We start from the raw sequence: 22405 nt of genomic DNA on the forward strand, positions 1-22405 counted from the left end.
AATTGTGAACAAGGGCAGAGCGTGCAACCCAAGATCCCAGGGAAGGGTCTGAAATCCCAGGAGAACGGAGCTACCGCCATTGTTCCCTCCCACCGCACCCCACCCCCACATACAACGTCACAATCTAGTGACTGGGGTGCCCAGCCCCGGTGAACACCTAAGGCTCTGCCCCTCACCGTAACAGGAGCGACGTGTTTCAAACAGAAAAACAGATCAATGCCCCAGGGCTCATCCTTTTGAGCGACCAAGAGATTGCCAATCTATCAGATGCACAGTTCAAAACACGTGATCAGGAAGCTCACAGAATTGGTTGATTTTGGGTGCAAATTAGATGAAAGGATGCAGGTTACCATAAACAGATGAAGGAAGATGCACAGAGAACCAATAGAGATGGGAAGGAAACTGGGACTCAAAACAATAAAGTGGACCAGAAGGAAGAAAAAAACAAACAGGAAAAAATGAAGAAATAAGAATTCAAAAAAAAACGAGGAAAAGCTTAGGAACCTCCAGGACATCTTTAAACGTTCCAACATCCGTATAGGGGTACCTGAAGAGGAAGAGGAAAAGCAACAGATTGAACACGTATTTGAACAAATAATAAAGGAGAACTTCCCCAGTCTGGCAAAGGAAATAGACTTTCAAAAAATCCAGGAAGCTCAGAGAGCCCCCAAAAAGTTGGACCCAAGAAGAAACACACCAAGGCACATCATAATTACATTAGCCAAGGTAAAAAACGAAGGAGAGAATCCTAGAAGCAGCAAGAGATAAGGGGACAGTAACCTACAAAGGAGTTCCCATCAGACTGTCAGCTGATTTCTCAAAAGAGACCTTACAGGCAAGAAGGGGCTGGAAAGAAATATTCCAAGTCATGAAAGCCAAGGACCTATATCCCAGATTACTCTATCCAGCAAAGCTTTCATTTAGAATGGAAGGGCAGATAAAGTGCTTTTCAGATAAGGTCAAGTTAAAGGAGTTCATCATCACCAAGCCCTTATTTTATGAAATGTTAAAGGGACTTATCTAAAAAAAGAAGATAAAGAAAAAACATGTATAGTAGAAGGACAGCAAACTCACAATTATTAACAACCACACCTAAAGCAAAACCAAAAGAAACTAAGCAAACAACTAGAACAGGAACAGAACCACAGAAATGGAGGGCACATGGAGGGTTAGCAGCAGGGGGGTGGGAGGAGGAGAGAGGGGGAAAAGGTACAGAGAATAAGTGGCATAGATTGTAGGTTGAAAATAAATAGGGAGAGGGTAAGAATAGTATGGGAAATGTATAAGCTAAAGAACATATAAGCATGACACATGGACATGACTAAAGGGGGGGATATGGGTGGGAGAGGGTGTACAGGGTGGAGGGGAGTGAAGGGGGGAATATGAGACAACTATAATAGCATAATCAATAAAATATATTAAAAAAAAACCTTACCATTTGAGACAGCACAGATGGATTTAGAGGGTATCATGCTAAGTGAAGTAAGTCAGAGAAAGACAAATACCATCTAATTTTACTTAATGTGTGGTAACTAAGGAACAAACTAAATGAACAAACAACATTCAAATAGATATACAGACAGAAAACAGACTGATGGTTGCCAGAGGAAAGGAAATTTGGATAACTGGGTGAAAACAGTCAAGGGATTAAGAAGTACAAACTGGTAATTACAAAATAATCACAGAAACAAAAAGTCCAACATAGGGTATAATTCAATAATACTGTAACACCTATATATGTGGTGTCAGGTGGGCACTGGAAATATTGGGAGGAACGCTTTATAAAGTATGTGATTATCTAACCACTATGCTGTACACCTGAAACTAATATATAATACTGACTGTAAACTGTAATTGATAAATAAAATTCAAAATAAAAGAATGGAATTTAAAATATATATAGCTTGTCAGCAATCTAGCATATAAAAATAATGTTCCATTAAAAAAAGCAGCTAATTTAGCTTGCAACTCAAACTACTGTTTAAGAACTTTTCCTTAAACTTTGACAGGTAGTTCAGCTGGTTAGCGCATCATCTTAACATGCTAAGGTTGCAGGTCTGATCCCTAGTCAGGGCACATACAAGAATCAACCAACGAATGCATAAATAAGTGGAACAACAAATCAATGCTTCTCTCCATCTATCTCTCTAAAATCAATCAATCAATCAAGGATTTTAAAGAACTTTTCCTTGGACTTTGGCCAAGATGGAGGCGTAGGTAGATACTCTTTGCTTCCTCGCATAACCAAAACAAGAACAACAAATTTAAACACAAAAAGCAACCAGAACTGCATGAAAATCAAACTGTATGAAAGTCCAACCACCAAGGAGTTAAACCAAGAAACATTCATCCAGACTGGTAGGAGGGGCGAAGGTAAGGCAGCCAGGCCATAGAGGACACGTGGCATGGTGACAGAACAGGCAGGTGAGGTGGCACCTGGCGTACCGGGGCAGCGGGGGTGGGGCAGGGAGGGGGAGTTGCACATATGCGTTTGGATAAACCAGGAGGAACAACTGGGGAGTGAGACAGACTGTGCAACCCAGGGTTCCAGTGTAAGAAACTATAGCCTCAGAATCTCTGGCTGTAAAAACCTATGGGGTTTGTGGTGGCAGAAGAAACTCCCAGACTCACAGGAAAGTTCGTTGGAGAGACCCACAGGGTTCTAGAACCATACACAAAACCACCTACGCAGAAATCAGCACCAAAAGGGCCCAATTTGCTTGTGGGTAGCAGGGGAAGTGACTGAAAGCCAGCCAACAGCTGAGCAAGCAGCACTGTTCCCTCTCTGACCCCTCCCCCACAGACAGTGCCACAATGCAGCATCGGTTGCCCCATCCTGGTGAATACCTAAGGCTCTGCCGCTTATACCTAACAGGTGTACCAAGACAAAAAATATAGCCCAAATGAAAGAACAGATCAAAACTCCAGGAAAAAAAAAAAAAACTGACAACAAGATAGCCAACCTATCAGATGTGGAGTTCAAAACACTGGTAATCAGGATGCTCACAGAATTGGTTTAGTACAGATGCAATATAGAGAAAGAAGTGAAGGCTATGAAAAAGTGAAATAAAGAAAAATATATAAGGAACCAACAGTGAGGAGAAGGAAACCAGGACTCACATCAACAATTTGGACTAGAAGGAAGAAATAAACATTCAACTAGAACAGAATGAAGAAACAAGAATGCAAACAAATGAGGTGAGGCTTAGGAAGCCCCAGAACATCTTTAAATGTTCCAGTATCCGCATCATGGGGGTACCAGAAGGAGAAGAAGAACAGCGAGAAATTGAAAACTTACTTGAAAAAATAATGAAGGAAAACTTCCCCAATCTGGCAAAGGAAATAGAATTCCAGGAAGTCCAGCAACCCCCAAAGAAGTTGGACCCAAGAAGGAACACACCAAGACATACCATAAATAAGTTACTCAAGATTAAAGATCAGAAGAGAATCTTAAAAGCAGCAAGAGGAAAGGAAAGTTACCTACAAAGGAGTGCCTGTAAGGCTATCAGCTGATTTTTCAAAAGAAATCTTACCAGCAAGAAGGGGCTGGAAAGAAGTATTTTCAAGTCATGAAAGGCAAGGACCTAAATCCAAGATTGCTCTATCCAGCAAAGCTTTATCATTTGATGGGCAGATGAAGTGCTTCCCAGATAAGGTCAAGTTCAAGGAGTTCATTATCACCAAGCCTTTATTATATGAAATGTTAAAGGAACTTATCTAAGAAATAGAAGATCAAAAACTATGTACAGTAAAATGACAACAAACTCACAACTATCAACAACTGAACCTAAAAAAAAAGAAAAAAGAAAAACAACAAAAACAAAAAGTAAGCAAACAACTAGAACAGGAACAGAATCAGAAAAATGGACATCACATGGAGAGTTTTCAGTGGGGAAGGGGAGGGGAAGAATAGGGGGAAAAGGTACAGGGAATAAGAAGCATAATTGGTAGGCATAAAATAGATGGGGAGAGGTTAAGAATGGTATAGGGAACAGAAATCAAAGAACTTATATGTACAACCATGGACATGAAAGCAAGGGGTGGGGAATGCAGGAGGGTTGGGGATGTAGGGCAGAGGGAGGATATAGGGGGAAAAATTGAGAAAACTGTAATAGCATAATCAATAAAATACTTTTAAAAAATCACACTTTAAATTAAAACTGTCCTACAAAGAAATAGTTCTCTAAAAACCTCTTAGGTTATAATAAGTCTAATAATGACAGTTCAGACTAACTTCCTAACTGTATAAAGTCATTCTCATCCTCCTAATGTATATCAAACAAAAGGTAAAATGAGGATAGTGGGAGTTCAAATGGGAACTCTTGTGTCTTTGTTCAACGGTAAAACAGCACAGAATCTATTTCATGTAGTCTTCCCCACTCAAAGATCCTGCCTTCTTCCTTGCATTAAAGAAAACATAAATCTTACAAGGGTATTACTCCACAGCTCTAAAAATATTTGTAACATTTATATTTTTAAAAATTATTTGCTTTATTACTTCTAGTGTATTAACATAATAACTGGCTGAATCAAACAATACAGAAAGCACATGTTATACTTCAATATTCAGATCTTACAGTTTTCTTCCTTCTATATCTATGTCTGAATCTAAATGGTATATTCTTTTATTTCTTGCTACAGTAAAACCCAAAGCTAAAGATCAACCTTAAAAAAATACTCTCAATTAAGGTGCTTTTTCAAATCAAAAGATATCATTTATATAAAACTAACAAACAAAATAGAAACAGGCTCATAGATACAGAGAACAGACTGACAGTTGTCAGAGGAAGGGGGTGGAGGCTGTGTGAAAAAAAGTAAAGGGATTAAGAAAAAAACAAAAAACCCTCATAGACCTAGACAACAGTATGGTGATTACCAGAGGGAAAGTGGGGTGGGCAGAGGTAGGAAAGGGTAAAGGGGGGATAAATAGAGGTGGAAGGGTACTTGACTTGGGGTGATAAACGCACAATATACAGATGATGTATTATAGAACTGTACCCCTGAAACCTGTATTATTTTATTAAACAATGTCACTAATAAATTTGATTAAAAAAGGATATGGTTTATATAATTTTCTTCATCTCTCTTACAACTTATTTGTTCTCCTTTAGTCTAGTTTATCAGTAAAACTTTTTATAGGCCTATTCCCTGCACTACTGTTCTCAATATGTAGAATGTACATTTCTATGCATTTGTCTGTCCAACTAGATTACTTTGTCTTATACTTTTACATATACCTATTAATACCTAAAATATTTGGCTCACAAAAAGTGTTTATTAAACTAAAATGATAAATCTTCTTTAAATCTGATTATACATCCTATTTTTACCATGTTCTCTACACACCCAGGCTGATATCACATTTTTTTTGCATGGATTAGGTATCATTTTCTCCTTTCATCAAAATAGGAAAACCATGTCTAGAAATTAAGAAATAGTGAAAGTAACACATATCACAACACTAAGAATATGGCAGTCAGGTAGGTATCCAGAACATAAAAATAACTGGAATCTTTTCTCTAGTGATAGAATGATTGGTTTCCATTCCAAGGAAGAGGTTTCAAATTTTCCTCCCTTTGGCCCTCTGCAGCAAATACCAACTTTTTAGTCTGGTTAACTCCTTGGAACAATCGATTGTGCAACTTTCCTGAGAAGAGTACACAAGGTAAGTATACACTTGGAGTAACAATCTAAGCAAGCCTTCATATCTTTTGATAGTTTCATTAAAATCCTAAAGGTAAAAACAAAGTCAAATAAAGCTAAGGAAAAAAGAAGAACTTACCACCAAACAAAGGTTCTGGTTCCACCAATATTTCCTGCTTTTGAGGAATTGGGGCACGGACTTCTTCTCTATTCAAAAAAAGTGGGAAAATACCAAAATGAAAGGTGTTTTTTGCTACCTGTTCTTTCTGTAACTATTGTGAGTGCATTCAAATTAATAAGTAATGAACACCAGACTTAACTTTCAGGAACCACAGTGATGAATAATGTTTCTATATAGAGATCAATTGGAATTAAAGTACACAGTAATTCAAATGATTTATAAAGAGAACAAAATATTTCTCCTTCCCAGTCAAGTTCCCTGCCTTAAATTCTTAAAAAAAAAAAAAAAAAAAAAAAAAAAGTGGGGGTGAGGCATTAATTAAAAAAATGTATCAGGCCTTGACTGGACTGTCATCCTAATACAACAAGGCTGTGGGTTCCATTCCCCCTCAGGATACATGCAATAATCAACCAATGGCCCCAATTGGTGTGGCCCAGTTGGTTGGGTATCATTGTGAAAACACAAAGGTCACTGGTTTGATTCCCAGTCAGAGCACATGCTTCAGTTGTAGGTTTGGTTCCCAGTTGAGGAATATATAAAAGGCAGTCAATTGATGTTTCTCTCTCCCATCAATGTTTCTCTCCCTCTCTTCCCCGCTAAAATAAAATAAAAAACTAAAAATAAAAAAGAACCACTAATTAAAGCATATATAAATGGAACAACAAATCGATGTTTATTTCTCTCCCCCTCTAAAAATCAATAAATAAAAATACTCTTAAATAAAAAATTTAAAACCCAAGCAAAAAATTAATTGAAAATATTGGCTTAATAAAAGCACTTTTACTACCACATCAAACAAATAATTACACAGATATATTAAAATAAGCTTAATGAAACATAAAGTGAATTTTATGCTAGTTATGAAGATGGCTAAATAGGCATTACCCTGGATTATTTATTCAATAGATGCTACTATACAGAAAAGAAAAACTAATACTCAATTTTTTTAAATTTATTTTTAGAGAGAGGGGAAGAGAGGGAGAAAGAGTGGGAGAGAAACATTGATTGGTTACTTCTTGCACGCTCCCAACCTGGGACCTGGCCTGCAACCCAGGAATGTGTCCTGGCTAGGAATCAAACCTGTGACCTTTCTCTTTGCAGGATGATGCCCAACCTACTGAGCCACACCAGTCAGGGCAATTACTCATCTTTTAAAAGCCTATAAACTCTTCAAAGTTTATGTCTAGAGAGTTTGCTAATAATCCATGTCTTCCAGTAAAAAAAAAACAAAAAACAAAACCCTCATTTCGATATACTGTAAAAATGGTATAATATTTTACCTTATTTTACAGTTTTAACTTAAATATTAAATTCTGCTAATTAATAGCAAATAATAGGTTCCAAATTTATTATCTTCCTGCTTATAATGTTAATTTAAGTTAGGCCCATGTTTTTCTTTCAGGTGTTTCTAATAGTAGTAACTGAACCTAAGGCACTGTTTTTTGATATCTAAGAGTCAGAACTCCAAAATATACTTTATAAAATAAAGTATCAACATTCATTTGTCAACAAGAACATCCAGCAATCAAATAACCAGACAAAGAAATATACAATAAGACAAATGACTGAAAAATAAAAAATAATTCAAAATTGCCCTGGCTGGTGTGGCTCAGTGGATTGAGTACCAGCCTGTGAACCAAAGGGTCACCGGTTCAATTCCCAGTCAGCGCACATGCCTGGGTTGCAGGCTAGGTCCTCAGTAGGGGGTGTGTGAGAGGCAACCACACACTGATGTTTCTTTCCCTCTCTTTCTCCTTTCCTTCCCCTCTGTCTAAAAATAAAATAAAATCTTTTAAAAAAATTCAAAATTATACTAAGTATTCTTTCCTACTAGGTATTAGTCCAGTCACTGTTTAAACACAGCATTTCAATAATCTGAAGGAATAGACAATGTGTCTGTAAGAGGAAGCTCTATTAATTCTCTTTCATCAAAGAAAAACAGGCCATTATCTTAAGAAAACTAAGATTCTAAAAGATATCTTTTACCTAAATAAATCTTTCCATTATTGGTATACCTCACTTTTACATTTATATATAATTATCTCAATCAGTAGTAGTCCTATACATAAAGAATTGATTACTACATATTTGAGGGTATCTTTTCCAAGATTTTTAACCACCAATCAAAGATGGAAGAATGAAATAGAAACGATGAACTGTAAAGAGTGAAAATTATAGTTTAGAAATTAGGAGCCACTATTAAATGTTAACCAATTAATAATACAAATAATCTAAGTCAAATTATAATGTAATTCAGGCCCTGAGTGGTATAGCCCAGTTGGTTGACTGTCGTCCCACAAAGAGAAAGGTCATGGGTTTGCTTCCTGGTCAGGGCACATGCCTGGGTTTCAGGTGCTGTCCCCAGTTGAGGTGAGAACGAGAGGCAACCAATCGATGTTTCTCTCACATCGACGTTTCTCTCCCTCTCTTCCCTTTCCCTCTCTCTAAAAATAAAAAAATTAAATATTTTTAAAAAATTATAGTAGAATTCAATAAGGAAAGATATTCACATATAAAAACTATTTTTAAACAATTAAAAAACATGTTTTATACAGTGTGGACAGATAGGTTCTCTCAAATCTGCTGTGAATACCTGTTATTCAAGTTTCTGTAAAGTAAATCATGTTTTCATAATGATTTACATGCTATGTTGATGGAGAATGGGATAAATGGCCAGCACTGACAAGAATGAACTTTACAAAATATTAACAATCTCTGAAGTTCATGCTTCATGTGGAAACAATATTACTATAGAATGTGGAACTATATCAATAAAAGAGGCAAGAGTGTCTTGAATGTTATTTGGCCTCTTACATCTATGTCTAATTTAGTAAAAATAAAATCCATGTCTTTTGCCTATCCCTATTTAAGGGAATTCCTCTATTTGGTATTTCATGTTAAAAACAATGAGTGATAAAGGACTGCAAGTATTAAAGTATTATATAAGAATCTTTTAAATTTTGGGTTATTTTATGTTTTTAAGGATTTTTACTTATTTTTAGAGAGAGGGGAAGAGAGGGAGGGAGGAAGAGGGGGAGAGAAACATCAATGTGTGGCTGCCTCCCACCTTCGTGCCCATCTGCCCACCACTGGGGATCTGGCTGGCAACCCAGGTAAGTGCCTCTATTGGGAATTGAACTGGTGACTCCCCAGTTCGCAGGCCGGCACTCAATCCACTGAGCCATACCAGCTGGGGCTAAATTTTGTTTTGTTTTGTTTTGTTTTTAAACAAAAACAATTAATGGTTTTCCTCTGAGTAATGTTCATTTCTAATATTTTCCAAAGACAGCTGGTACTTTGCCCAAAAGATACTCATTTCAAACTCTCATTGGTATCAGATATAAAGGGCAAAAAAGAACAAATCTGCTTACCACTTATTATTATTCTCTATATAGTACAATTACATATGCTGAAGGTGCTTCTAATAATTAACTGCATATAACTATTTAAGGTATAAAGGACTAGAATTATTTTTCAAAATTTTTTCATGGCACGGTTGCAAGTTTAATCCCCGGTCAGTACACATACAAGACTCAACAATTAATGAATGCATGAATAAGTAAAACAACTTACTTGATGTTTCTCTCTTTTCCTGTTTCTCTCTAAACATTCTCTCTAAAATCAACTAAACATTTTTTTCATGATAGTCAAAAATGGAACAATGTAAGGAAAGCTAGCATTGGGAAATCTGATCATTATTGGGCTTCACTTCCCTATCTGCTATTTAATTGCTGTGTACCTTGGGAAAATGACTATGCCTCTCCTTCCTCACCTGTAAAATGTGGATAAGGCCATCCTACAGGGTTCTTTTGAGGATTAAATAACAGACGCAATAGTGCCTTAGTGAATTTCAAGTATGTAAGTGTAAAAATTTCCATTTGACACTTTTTCAGACACTTTCAACTTATAATTTTCTTCAAAAATGGAAAATTAACCTGATAAAAATACAACTACTTGATTTAGGCAGGAGGTTGCTCCTAATAAGAAATAATAAATTCAGCCTTGGCTGGTGTGGAGCACTGGCCTGCAAACCAAAGGGTCACTGGTTCCATTCCCAGTCAGGGCACACGGCTGGGTTGCTGGCCAAGTCAGGTCCCCAGTGGGGGGGCGTATGAGAGGCAACTGCATATTGATGTTTCTCCCTCTCTTTTTCTCTAAAATAAATAAATAAATAAATATTTTTTTTTAAAGAAAAAATAAATTCATACTCTGTGTGTGGTCTAACAGTGGAGACACTTGCTGAACTGGTACTGGGCTCTTCAGCGATTCCACCACCATCCAAAAACATGGTGACTGCCATCTCCAGATTATTGTTGCAGGCTTCAAGCATATGTTTCCCTACACTTTCACTTGCACCTGAAATATAAAAAAAAAAAAAAAAAAAAAAAAAAGGAAGAAAGAAAAAAATTTTTAAAAAAAACCTTCTTATATTCAGTTCTAATAAGAATACAGAATTCCCAAGCAAATTAATACATTTTCCCTTTAAGAATAAATAACTTTAGGCCCTAGCTAAGTAGCTCAATTGGTATCATCCTGATATACCAAGGTTGTGGGTTTGATCCTCGGTCAGGGCAGGACAAATACAGAGTCAGCCAATGAATGCAAAAACAAGTGAAACAACAAATCAATGTTTTTCTCTCTTCATTCCTCTCTCTAAGAAAATCAATTTAACAAATGAATGATTTTTAAAAAACTGTTTAGACTTCTGCACTGTTGCTATAGTGTGAACATATACAAAGCTAGAAAAGTAACAGCCTTAAAGATTTTATTTATTTTTAGAGAGAGGGGAAGGAAGGGAAGGAGAAAGCAGGAGAGAAACATCAGTGTAGTTGCCTCTCATGAGGTGCCTCCCCACACCAGGTACATGAGAGACCTGCAACCCACACATGTGCCCTGCTGGAAATCGAAACAGTGACTCTTTGGTTCACAGGCCTGCACTCAATCCACTGAGCCACACCAGCCAGGGTGAAAAGCAGCAGTTTTAAAATAGTCTTTAAAATAGTCTTCCTTTATAATAAAATGAAAACTAAATAAAGCATTTATTTGACTTTTCTTTAAATGGACTAACTATATATTTGTTAACAAGCAAAAAAAGATAAAGAAAAACAAAGACTACATTTTAGAAGTTGGAAATTGTTAGAAACAATGCATTTCATTTCTATTTTTTAAAAAAGTATTTTTCATTAACAGTAGGAGAGAAGTGAGATAGAATATTTTTGTCAAAGATAGAACTGTCAAAACCTCATGAAAAATGTCAATCTTAATCATTAAGAACTGCCCCAATCAACCCTGGCTGGTGTGGCTCAGTGGACTGAGTGTCGGCCTGTGAACCAAAGGGTTGTTGGTTCAATTCCCAGTCAAGGCACAAGTGGGCCAGGTCCCAGGTGGGAGGCAGGCAAGAGGCAACCACACATTGATGTTTCTCTCCCTTTCTTTCTCTCTCCTTTCCCCTCTTAAAATAAATAAAATCTATTTTTTTTAAAACTGCCCTTATCACACATTTATGCATGTGTAAACCCAGCATAGTTTGTTAGATGCAATATAAATTAGTAAAGCCTTTTAGGAAAACACTTTTCCAGAATGTATCAAGAAACAAAAATACTCATTCCTTTTTTGACCCAGTAATTTGGGCTTCTAGTCAAAGGAAGACTTATTCTTTTATTATTTAGTCTACAGAAAATAATACACGCATTATCACTTCTCAGCCTTTTGGCTAAGATCAGGTATAGTATCTGTTCTTATCAGTTTAATATCTGATACACCTTCTATCCGAGGACATTATATTAAATGGATTTTTGGAGCTGGGAGATGGAATAGGAGCTTGCTCCATCCACATCACACATTGACTTGGTATTTCAGTACTTCTGGGAATGGTGCACCGAAAATAAATAAATAAAACACACAAAAACATGTCCACATATATATGCAGTATAGCTTCATACTTGATATGAAAAACTGAAAACATAAATGTTCAATAGTAGAATCTGAATTACAGAATCTACTTGATGGAACACTTTGTGGTCTTTAAAAAGTAGCACGGCTTTCCATTTGGGATGACTCCTTCATACCTGAATGATGTCCCTTACAATCTATTTCACTGAGGTCTGTTGGTTGTGTGTGTGTTTTGCAAGGTGGGGGATGGAGGGAGGAGGAGGTATTCAGTTTTACTGAATACATGTTCTATTTTCTTGAGTTATTTTCTCTCAGTACATTGAAGATAGCATTCCAATGTCCTCTGGCTTCTGTTGCTGCTAGGAAATCAGATGCTTAGGAAAAACATTTGTATAGCAATCTGCTGTTTCTCTCCAGTTGATTTTAAGATCTCTGTCTTTGGTCTTCTGCAGTTTCACTCTAATTTGTCAAGGCTTGGGATTCACTGGACTTCCACTGTATGTAAGAACTGTTATCTTCTTTAAAATTTTTATTTACTTATTTTTAAAGAGAGGAAGGGAGACAGAGAGGGAAAGAAACATCAATCAGTTGCCTCTTCTACACACCCCAACTGGGGACCCAACCCACAAACATGTGCCTGGACTGGGAATTAAGCCGGGAATCAAACCAAAGCTCAGTCCAACTGAGCCACACTGGTCAGGGACTTTTTTAAAAAAATACGTACCTGAAGATATGTTTTTTGTTAATTTTACAGAGACAGGAAGGGAAAGAGGGAAGAGGAAAAGAAATGTGAGAGAGAAAGAGTGGCTTCCCATACGTGCACCGACTGGAGACTGAACATGCAACCATTTGGTGTACAGGGACAACACTCTAGCCAACTGAGCCACCCAGCCAGGATAAGAACTGTTATCTTTTATCAATTCTGAAAAATTCTCAGCCATTTCTACTTAACAATTACCTTACTCTTCCAGTTACACTTACTTCCTTCTAAAACTCCAATTAGATGTATGTTACAATTCTTCAGTCTAGGCTGGGCTAATCTGTTTTTTATCTGCTCACTGATTTTTAATTTCAGTTAATTTTCATAATCAGAAGTTCTATTTTTGATTTTTTCCTAATCTGTTTGATCATGATTCAGAGACCCTTACTTCATACTCATGTTTCAATATTAATTACACTTATTGGAGTTATTAAGACAAAACATAAACTTTCTGCAATCTCTAGGGGGCCACTGTCTTGTTTCTGCTGGCTCTTGCTTACTGTGGCATGATTTTTTGTGCATTTTGTCATTTTTTTTTACTGAGATTTCATGTGTCTTAGAATTTTAATCTGTAGATTTTTGAATCCTGGGTTGAAGGATTCCTCAGAGGATATGATTTGATAGATTTTGTAAGGCATCTGTGGGCACTAGCAAACAGGGACCATTTCAAATATATTCTTGACTTGAAGTTTTACAAGACCACATGGGAAATATGACCCTATATGTAGTGAAGATCTCTCCTGCCACTCCCCAACAACCAAGGTTGAAATGATAAAATCAACTCCATGAAGGGGCAGAGATCTTCTTTCAGACTCCTCTCCTTAGGAAGGCCACAGGCTTTGTTTCCCACTTCGTCTGCCCTATCACACTATCAAAAGAGGTCAAATCAGTTCAGTTTGGGCAGATTCCACCAGGATAAAGGCTTACTTTAAATCTAGCCAATATTTGCATTCCCAATTTCATTTCATTTTTAGTCTCTATGTAGTCCTTACTTTCTTGCCAACCCAATGATACATTCTGAAAAAAAAATTTAATACCTATTTTATTCAGGATTTTTTTTCTCAGCAGGAGGGTTATCTATGATATCTCTCTAGTTTAGCCACACTGCCAGAAAGGGAAGTGCTGACTCTACTCTTAACATCGCTCATATGTTTTCTCTACTACTATTTCCGAGGCTTTATACCAAGCCCTTAACATCTCTTACTTGGATTACTACAATAGGTTCCTAACTGTTCATTCTATCTCCCACCTGGCTGCTGTGGTTATGTTTCAAAATACATGTCCGACTGTATCACACCCCAGTTTAAATTCTTTAATGACTTTCTGACACCCACAAAGTCCTTATGATATGGAAAGTCTTTGTGATCGGGTCTCAGCTTATCTCTCTGGTTTTGCCTCTCCTTTTCCCATCCCATACAATTTAGTATAGTCATAGTGAATTACACACTTGGAATATCCTTATCCTCCTCATCCCTCCATTCTGCTTCAGCTGGTTGATACATGCTCAATAATCACCCTAAGTATTACTGTGTCAACTTGTTTGCTAAGCATTTTTTAATATATTTTATTGATTATGCTATTAGAGTTGTCCCATTTCCCCTTTTCTCTCCCCTCCACCCTGTACCCCCTCTCCCACCCACGTTTCCCCCCTTTAGTTCATGTCCATGTGTCATACTTATGAGTTCTTTAGCTTCTACATTTCACGTACTATTCTTGCCCTCCCCCTATCTATTTTCAACCTACATTCTATGCTACTTATTCTCTATACCTTTTCCCCCTCTCTCCTCCTCCCACCCCCCTGCTGCTAACCCTCCATGTGTCCTCCATTTCTGTGGTTCTGTTCCTGTTCTAGTTGTTTGCTTAGTTTCTTTTGGTTTTGCTTTAGGTGTGGTTGTTAATAATTGTGAGTTTGCTGTCCTTCTACTATACATGTTTTTTTCTTTATCTTCATTTCTTAGATAAGTCCCTTTAACATTTCATAAAATAAGGGCTTGGTGATGATGAACTCCTTTAACTTGACCTTATCTGAGAAGCACTTTATCTGCCCTTCCATTCTAAATGAAAGCTTTGTTGGATAGAGCAATCTTGGATGCAGGTCCTTGGCTTTCATGACTTGGAATATTTCTTTCCAGCCCCTTCTTGCCTGTAAGGTCTCTTTTGAGAAATCAGCTGACAGTCTGATGGGAACTCCTTTGTAGGTTACTGTCTCCTTATCTCTTACTGCTTCTAGGATTCTCTCCTTCGTTTTTTACCTTGGCTAATGTAATTATGATGTGCCTTGGTGTGTTTCTCCTTGGGTCCAACTTTTTGGGGGCTCTCTGGGCTTCCTGGATTTTTTGGAAGTCTATTTCCTTTGCCAGACTGGGGAAGTTCTCCTTTATTATTTGTTCAAATATATGCTCAATTTGTTGCTTTTCCCCTTCCCATTCTGGTACCCCTATAATTCGGATGTTGGAACGTTTAAAGGTGTCCTGGATGCTCTTAAGCTTTTCCTCGATTTTTTGAATTATTTCATTATGCTTTCCTGCTTGGTTGATTCTATCTTCCTTCTGGTCCACTGTATTGTTTTGAGACTCAGATTCCTTCCTTTCACTATTGGCTCTCCTCCGCGTATCTTCCTGCATCTCTTTTATGGTAACCTGCATCCTTTCATCTCAATTGCATCCAAAATCAACCAGTTCCATGAGCTTTCTGATCACCAGTGTTTTGAACTGCGCATCTGATAGATTGGCCATTTCTTGGTTGCTCAAAAGGATGAGTCCTGGGGGACTGATCTGCTCTGTTGGAAACATATCTTTCCCTGTCTCTCCTTTTTTCCACCCCCCAGTCTGGTCGCTCTTGTTACAGTGGGGGGCAGAGCCTTAGGTGTTCACCGGGGCTGGGCACCCCAGTCCCTAGATTGTGACGTTATATGTGGGGGCGGGAGCAGGGGCGGGAGGGAACAATGGCGGTAGTTCCATTCTCCTGGGCTCAGACCCTTCTCTGGGATCATGGGCTGCAAGCTCTGCCCTGGTCTACAATCGCTGCCTCACTGGGTCTGCCAGCCGCAGCTTGCATACTCAGGGATCACCGCTGCGTTCTTGCGCCCCGGATGGCTGTCGTGCCAATTTCGCGCCAAATTTTCCCTGATCTCCGTGCGCCGCCCACCCGCACCAGCCCCGCGCCCGCCCAACTCGTCTTCTCCTACCAGTCTGGATATATGGGTCTACTTCAACTTCTTGGCTGTCCGACTTCCATTCAGATAAATCCTCTGTCAGTTCTGGGTGTTATTCTGTCTGTAAATTATTGTTGTTCTAATCTTGGTTGTGTGAGGAGGTACGGTGCGTCCACCTATTCCTCCATCTTGCCGGAAGTCCCCTGCTAAGCATTTTCTACACTACTTCCCAATTCCTATCCCTCTGACACTCTGACCCTCTGATACTACTAAGCAGTAAATGTTGGTTTCCTTTCTAGTTCCTCCAAAAGAGAAGCTTCACATTTAATTAACTAATTAATTAATTAATTAAAACAATTCCAAAATTTTTTTTAACTTTAGTTCACAAAAATTTATATAGTACATACTAGATGTATGTGCCATGTTAATTCATTGGAGCCCAGGAAAAACCCCTATGAGGAGGTACTATTTTTTAAATATATTTTATTGATTATACTATTATAGCTGTCCCATTCCCCCCCCCTTCGCTCCCCTCCACCCTGCACACCCCTTCTCATCCACATTCCCCCCTTTTAGTTCATGTCCATGTGTCACACTTACAAATTCTTTGGCTTCTACATTTCCCATACTATTTTTACCTTCCCTGTCTATTTTCTACCTACCATCTATGCTACTTATTCTCTGTACCTTTTCCCCGCCTCTCCTCCTCCTCCTACTCCTGTTACTAACCCTCCATGTGATCTCCATTTCTGTGGTTCTGTTCCTGTTCTAGTTGTTTGCTTAATTTGTTTTTGTTTTAGGTGTGGCTATTAATAATTGTGAGTTTGCTGTCACTTTACTGTACATGTTTTTTATCTTCTTTTTCTTAGATAAGTCCCTTTAATATTTCATATAATAAGGGCTTGGTGATGATGAACTCCTTAACTTGACCTTATCTGAGAAGCACTTTATCTGCCCTTCCATTCTAAATGAAAGCTTTGCTGGATAGAGCAATCTTGAATGTAGGTCCTTGGCTTTCATGACTTGGAATACTTCTTTCCAACCCCTTCTTGCCTGCAAGGTCTCTTTTGAGAAATCAGCTGACAGTCTGATGGGAACTCCTTTGTAGGTTACTGTCTCCTTATCTCTTGCTGCTTCTAGAAGTCTCTCCTTCATTTTAATCTTAGCTAATATAATTATGATGTGCCTTGGTGTGTTTCTCCTTGGGTCCAACTTCTTTAGGACTCTCTGAGCTTCCTAGACTTCCTGGAAGTCTATTTCCTTTGCCAGATTAGGGAAGTTTCCCCTTATTATTTGTTCAGATAAGTTTTCCACTTGTTGCTCTTCCTCTTCCCCTCCTGGTACCCCTATAATTTGGATGTTGGAACATTTAAAGATGTCCTGAATGTTCCTAAGTTTCTCCTCATTTTTTTGAATTCTTGTTTCTTCATTCTTTTCTGTTTGGTTGTTTCTTTCTTCCTTCTGGTCCACTCCATTGATCTGAGTCCCAGTTTCCTTCCCATCACTAGTGGTTCCCTGTACATTCTCCTTTATTTCACTTAGCATAGCCTTCATTTTTTCATCTAATTTGAGACCAATTCAACCAATTCTGTGAACATCCTGATCACCAGTGCTTTGAACTGTGCATCTGATAGGTTGGCTATCTCTTTGTCACGCTTAGTTGTATTTTTCCTGGAGCTTTGATCTGCTCTTTTGTTTGGGCCATTTTTGTGTGTGTCTTGATGTGCCTGCTACATAGTGAGGGGTGGAGCTTTAGGTGTTTGGCCGGGCAGGGTACCCAGCTTGCTGCATTGTGACACTGTATGTGGGGCAGGGGTCCAAGAAGTAACAGTGGCGCTTGCTCCACTCTCTGCCAGATTTCTGCCACTTCCCCCAAGCAAACTGAGCGCTTCTGGTGCTGATTCCCATGTGGGTAGGTTTGTGTACATTCTAGGACCCCATGGGTCTTTCCAACAAACTCTCCTGTTTGAGGGTGGGAGTCTCTCCTGGTACCTCAACCCCCACAGGTACTTTCAATTGATGTTTTGAGGCTGTATTTCCCCATGCTAGGACCCTGGGTTTCATGGTCTGTCTCACTTCCCAGTTTCACCTGGTTTATCTGTACACAAATGTGAGACTGACTGGTCCTGCAAGCCACCTTGCGCACCCAGCCCCTCTACAATCTGCTGTCTTGCTGGGTCCACCCACTGCTGCTTTGAGCACCCGGGTCTGCAGCCACCGATTTTTTTTTTTTTTTTTTTTTTGCCTCGACCCCCTCCCCACCCCTCCTACCAGTCTGGATGAATGTGTCTACTTTCACTCCCTGGTTGCTGGCCTTCCATACAGTTCAATCTTCTGTCAGAACTGGTTGTTATTTCTCAATTGTTGTTGTCCTTATTTTGGTTTGCGAGGAGGCACAGTGTGTCTACCTATGCCTCCATCTTGGCCAGAAGTGTTAATTTAATTTGATTTCATTTAATTTTTCCATCACCTATAGTCTCTTCCATCTTGCCCCACCCCCCACAATCACCACACTGTTGTTCATATCCATGAATGCTAACACAGGGACTGGTTTTTGTCTTGGTATCCCCAGTATCTAGCATGTATGCTTACATGTGATCAATATCTAATAAACTAACTTAGTGCTACCTCATAGTATTTCAGCTCACCAGGGAGGGGCCAGGCTTCAGTCAAAACAACTTTTCTGTATCTTTTGAATTTTATACTGTATGCAATATTCATGTTTTATATATTTATAAAGCAATATGGTTATACTACAAAAATCACAAACAGCAAATGGGTACTTAGGATAAGTGGAGTTAAGATAAAATTTCCAACAAGAGCATAGCATACAAATTTTAGAAGTGTTATATCTCAATATAAAATGAAAATCACATGCTCCAAAAAACTGTCAGATGACACAGGAGCTATAGCTTTGTCAGATATCTGACGAAGACATATACCTATGATGCTAGTGAACAAAATTATTTCATGAAATGAGTAGAAAATCATTAATATACACTATTATGATTTAATATTAAATCAATAGAAATTTTCAAAAAACATATTGGTATATTTCACTTAAATTTCTAAAAAATTTACATATTTGTGTTGGCCAAAAATCTTTTCTGGAGAATTGGACAAATAAAGAATTGCCTTTTGTGGACTGAGCACGGGCTGCGAACCAAAGTGTTGCAGGTTCGATTTCCAGTCAGGGTACATTCCTGGGTTGCAGGCCATGACCCCCAGCAACCACACATTGATGTTTCTCTCTCTCTCCCCCCCTCCCTTCCCTCTCTAAAAATAAATAAATAAAATCTTAAAAAAAAAAGAAATGCCTTTTATTTGGAGTTTGCCTTATATCTGGGTATACAAGTCCAGAAAAAGTCCAACTATTGTTAATATAACAAGGACAGTTTGCATGACATCAATGTAACCTGGCAGCTAAGAAAAGTGAACTGGAATACATGTGCATGAACAATGACAACTTCACTGTAATAGTCAGTGGGGGTAATACACGCCATTGAGTGAGCATGTGTACTGTGTGCTCACTGCATTCAAAATGACAAGCAAGTAAAGCAACAAATCTGCATCCAATTTTGCATTAAGCTTGAACATTTCTCTATGGAAAGTATTTGGATAATTCAGAAGGCCACAGCTATGGGCAACTGGTGATTAGCAGCTTCATCATGATAATGCACCCACTGATGCATCACATCTTGTGCAGAATTTTTTTGCAAAACGTCAAATCACCCAGGTGACTCAGTCCCCACTACAGCCCAGATTTTGCACTCTGTGACTTCTGGCTTTTCCCAAAACTAAAATTACCTTTGAAAGAGAAGAGATTTGAGACCACTGAGCAGATTCAGGAAAATATGACAGGTAGCTGATGGCGACTGGGAGAACTGTGTGAGGTCCCAAGGTGCCTAATTTGAACAGGGCTAAAGCATCACTGTCCTATGTACAATGTTTCTTATATTGTTTATCTTCTTCAAGAAATGTCTCTATTTTTCATATTACATAGCTGGATACTTTCTAGACTGACCTAGTATATGGTAATTTAATTTACATAGGATCAGGATTGCTTTTTTTCCTTTAAAGAGGCTACATATGGTATAGTAAAATAAACTGTGGGCCAGGTCCCCAGTTGGGGGTGTGCTAGAGGCAAACAATTCATGTTTCTCTCACACACTGATGTTTTTCTCTCCCTCTCTTCTTCCCTTACCCTCTGACTAAAAATAAATAAAAATTTTAAAAAAATGTAATCTCAAGAATACAAACTTTTTGAGGGTATAAAAATTAATTAAGGGAAACCTCATTAAAATGGAATTGGGAGGCCTGAATGGGAAGCTCTCACACAGTACCACTCCATGTCAATTACAGGAAAAATTCAATTACAGACCCCAACAAAAGAAATCTTCAACAGGAAAAAAGGAATTATAGGCCCAACAAGAAAAGATGTACATTGTATCTCCTACAAGAAATCGATTACCACAGCAACTCTTCATTCAAGGAATGAAAAGCCTTCATGTCCTTGAACTGTCATCTCCCTGAACTATTATTTATTGCTTTTCTCCAATGGACTTTCAAAACAACCCTCTCATCTTTCTCCTTTTTCTCCGTAACTTTCCTCTCCTTTGTTTGTTGGACTTGCCTGTGGCTTTCCTATAACTTGCTTGTCCCAAATTGTAATTCTTTGCTGTTCCCAAATAAACCGATATTTACTGGTAAAACAACTTTTATTTTTAAGGTCAACAAAGGGAAGGAGCAGCTCACATACCACAATAACCAACTTTGTTAGGTAATTAAATACAAACTCTTTGGGGGGAAATAACAAAAATTTGATTAACAATTTCAAGATTCATATTATTATTTCTCATAAAACCTGAGGTTTTCATTGCTCCCCTAATATTTTTACACCATGTCCAGTTATATACTGTGCTATATTATTATACTTCTTAAATGGTAGTCTAAAAGTTCAGTGTCTATTGTACTCCACCATTTGAATGTACTTACCTACCCAGTAGATTCTCAAAGTTAAAAGGTTTTTATAGGCAGACTACTCTGGTAGTTTGTTCTAGCAGAGAGATGCATACTCCAATACTGGAGCTTTCAGGATGGTGACCTATAAGAGCTTTCAAATGGGGCAAAGGGGACAATCTACCTATGAAGATTGCTTGAAAGGGAAGGACATGCTAAATCATAGCAAGACTGGAGAGGACAGTTTTAGAGAGGGGCCCAAGAAGCAAAGTACACCATTAACTTTCTTATATAAAGGCAAATTATCTGAGCCATCTGTACTTGTATTATCAGTCATTCTTAAGTATATCACTTGCATCACCTAGTGTGTCATTTTAGAATCAGAAGATAACCTAAAGATAATTAAAGGTACCAGTGGTTCTTAAGGTCCAGAAGTAGAGACATTAAGTAATATGAAAGACCATTTTTGGTGTTTCGTGAATTAGGGATAGGGGTACTACTGGCATTCAGTGGAAAGCTAGGTGTGATGTATTAGTTTGAAAACTGAACCCCTCCCGCAAAGACTGCACATGTCCTCATTATAGACTTCTGGCCACCAGAACTATGAGTGAATGTGTGTTAAGTCATGCAGGTTGTTACGGCAGCCACAGAAAATGTAAGTGCAAAATCTTCTGCAATGGATAGAACAGTCCTACACAACAAAAAGTGTCCTGGCCAAAAGATCAATAACACTCCAACTGAGCTAAACAGAGGAATATGAGGAAGTGAAGGTTAACTGACAGGACAGAGAAAAAGGAAGTCTAAATGATATAGGGAGAAGGAACAATGATAGTTACAAGTTTCATCTATATCCTAATAGGTAATAATTTCTGATGGGTCAGCTGAAAAAATCTGAACTTCTCTCTTATTATATTCAGAATAAAGAACATATCTTTGTAAGGGGTGGGGGCTAATAAAATAAGTTTGAGGATTTAAACTACCTGAAAACTTCCTTAAATGGGCTTATTTTAAGGTCCCAATATTGTAGGTAGCAACAGGACAGCTAAATCTAATCCAATGTTCTTAGTTTGTTCAGGCTGCTATAATAAAAACACCATAAACTGGGTAGTTTAGACATCAAACATATATTTTTCACAATTCTGGAGGCTGAAGGGTCCAAGATAAAGGCTCCAGCAGATATGGTGTATGGTATAGGCCCCTTCCTGTTTCACAGACAGCCATCTTCTCACTGTGTTCTCACATGGCAGGAGGGACAAGAGAACTCTCTGGGTGCTCTTTTTTAAGGACTCTGAATAAAGCTCATGTGAGCTCTATCCTCATGACCTAATCACCTCCCAAAGGCCCTCATACGTCCTGATACCATCGCATTAGACATTAGTGTTTTTATTTTTATTTACTGATCTGAGAGAGAGAAAAGGAGAGGGAGGGAAGAAGGGACAGAAAGAGAGACACACAGACAGACAGACAGACACACGGAGAGAAACACTGATTTGTTCTTGACTTGTTTGGTTGATTCTTCTATGTTCCCTGACCAGTGATCAAAGTGCAAAGATTGCCCACAACCTGTAATAAAGTCCATGTCTCCACCACAACTGGAAGGAAGAACCAATATTTAGTGGTACCTTATGCCTGGTCTCTACACTACTTTGAGTCGCAAAAGGATAGTCTCTTTACCTACTATCAAGGAACCAAAGTATGGCAGTCACAGAATTGAAAAGGAAAGAAGAAAGGAAGGGAGGGAGGGAGGGAAAAAAATCTCTGTACAGAACCCTTCTTGACCCAGAGGGATAGAGCACAGAAATGATAGGGACACAAA

The 22405-nt window shown here is 38.3% G+C and overlaps 1 protein-coding gene and 1 non-coding gene across 2 annotated transcripts in view; one reads left to right on the forward strand and one right to left on the reverse strand.

Moving 5' to 3' along the window:
- UBXN7 (UBX domain protein 7) overlaps positions 1–22405 on the reverse strand; it is a 60747-nt gene that overhangs the window by 31242 nt on the left and 7100 nt on the right. Inside the window, exons 2-3 of the mRNA XM_028505149.2 lie at positions 10033–10180; positions 5783–5850 (exon numbers count right to left, since the gene is read on the reverse strand). Of these exons, the coding sequence (XP_028360950.1) occupies positions 5783–5850; positions 10033–10180 (216 nt within the window). The remainder of the gene's footprint in view (positions 1–5782; positions 5851–10032; positions 10181–22405) is intronic.
- Positions 11518–11708, forward strand: LOC114491276. The gene has a single exon (XR_003684069.1). It is a non-coding gene; the product is annotated as a U2 spliceosomal RNA (small nuclear RNA).

The sequence above is a fragment of the Phyllostomus discolor genome, chromosome 2, assembly GCF_004126475.2.
Source record: "Phyllostomus discolor isolate MPI-MPIP mPhyDis1 chromosome 2, mPhyDis1.pri.v3, whole genome shotgun sequence".
Classification (NCBI taxonomy): domain Eukaryota; kingdom Metazoa; phylum Chordata; class Mammalia; order Chiroptera; family Phyllostomidae; genus Phyllostomus; species Phyllostomus discolor.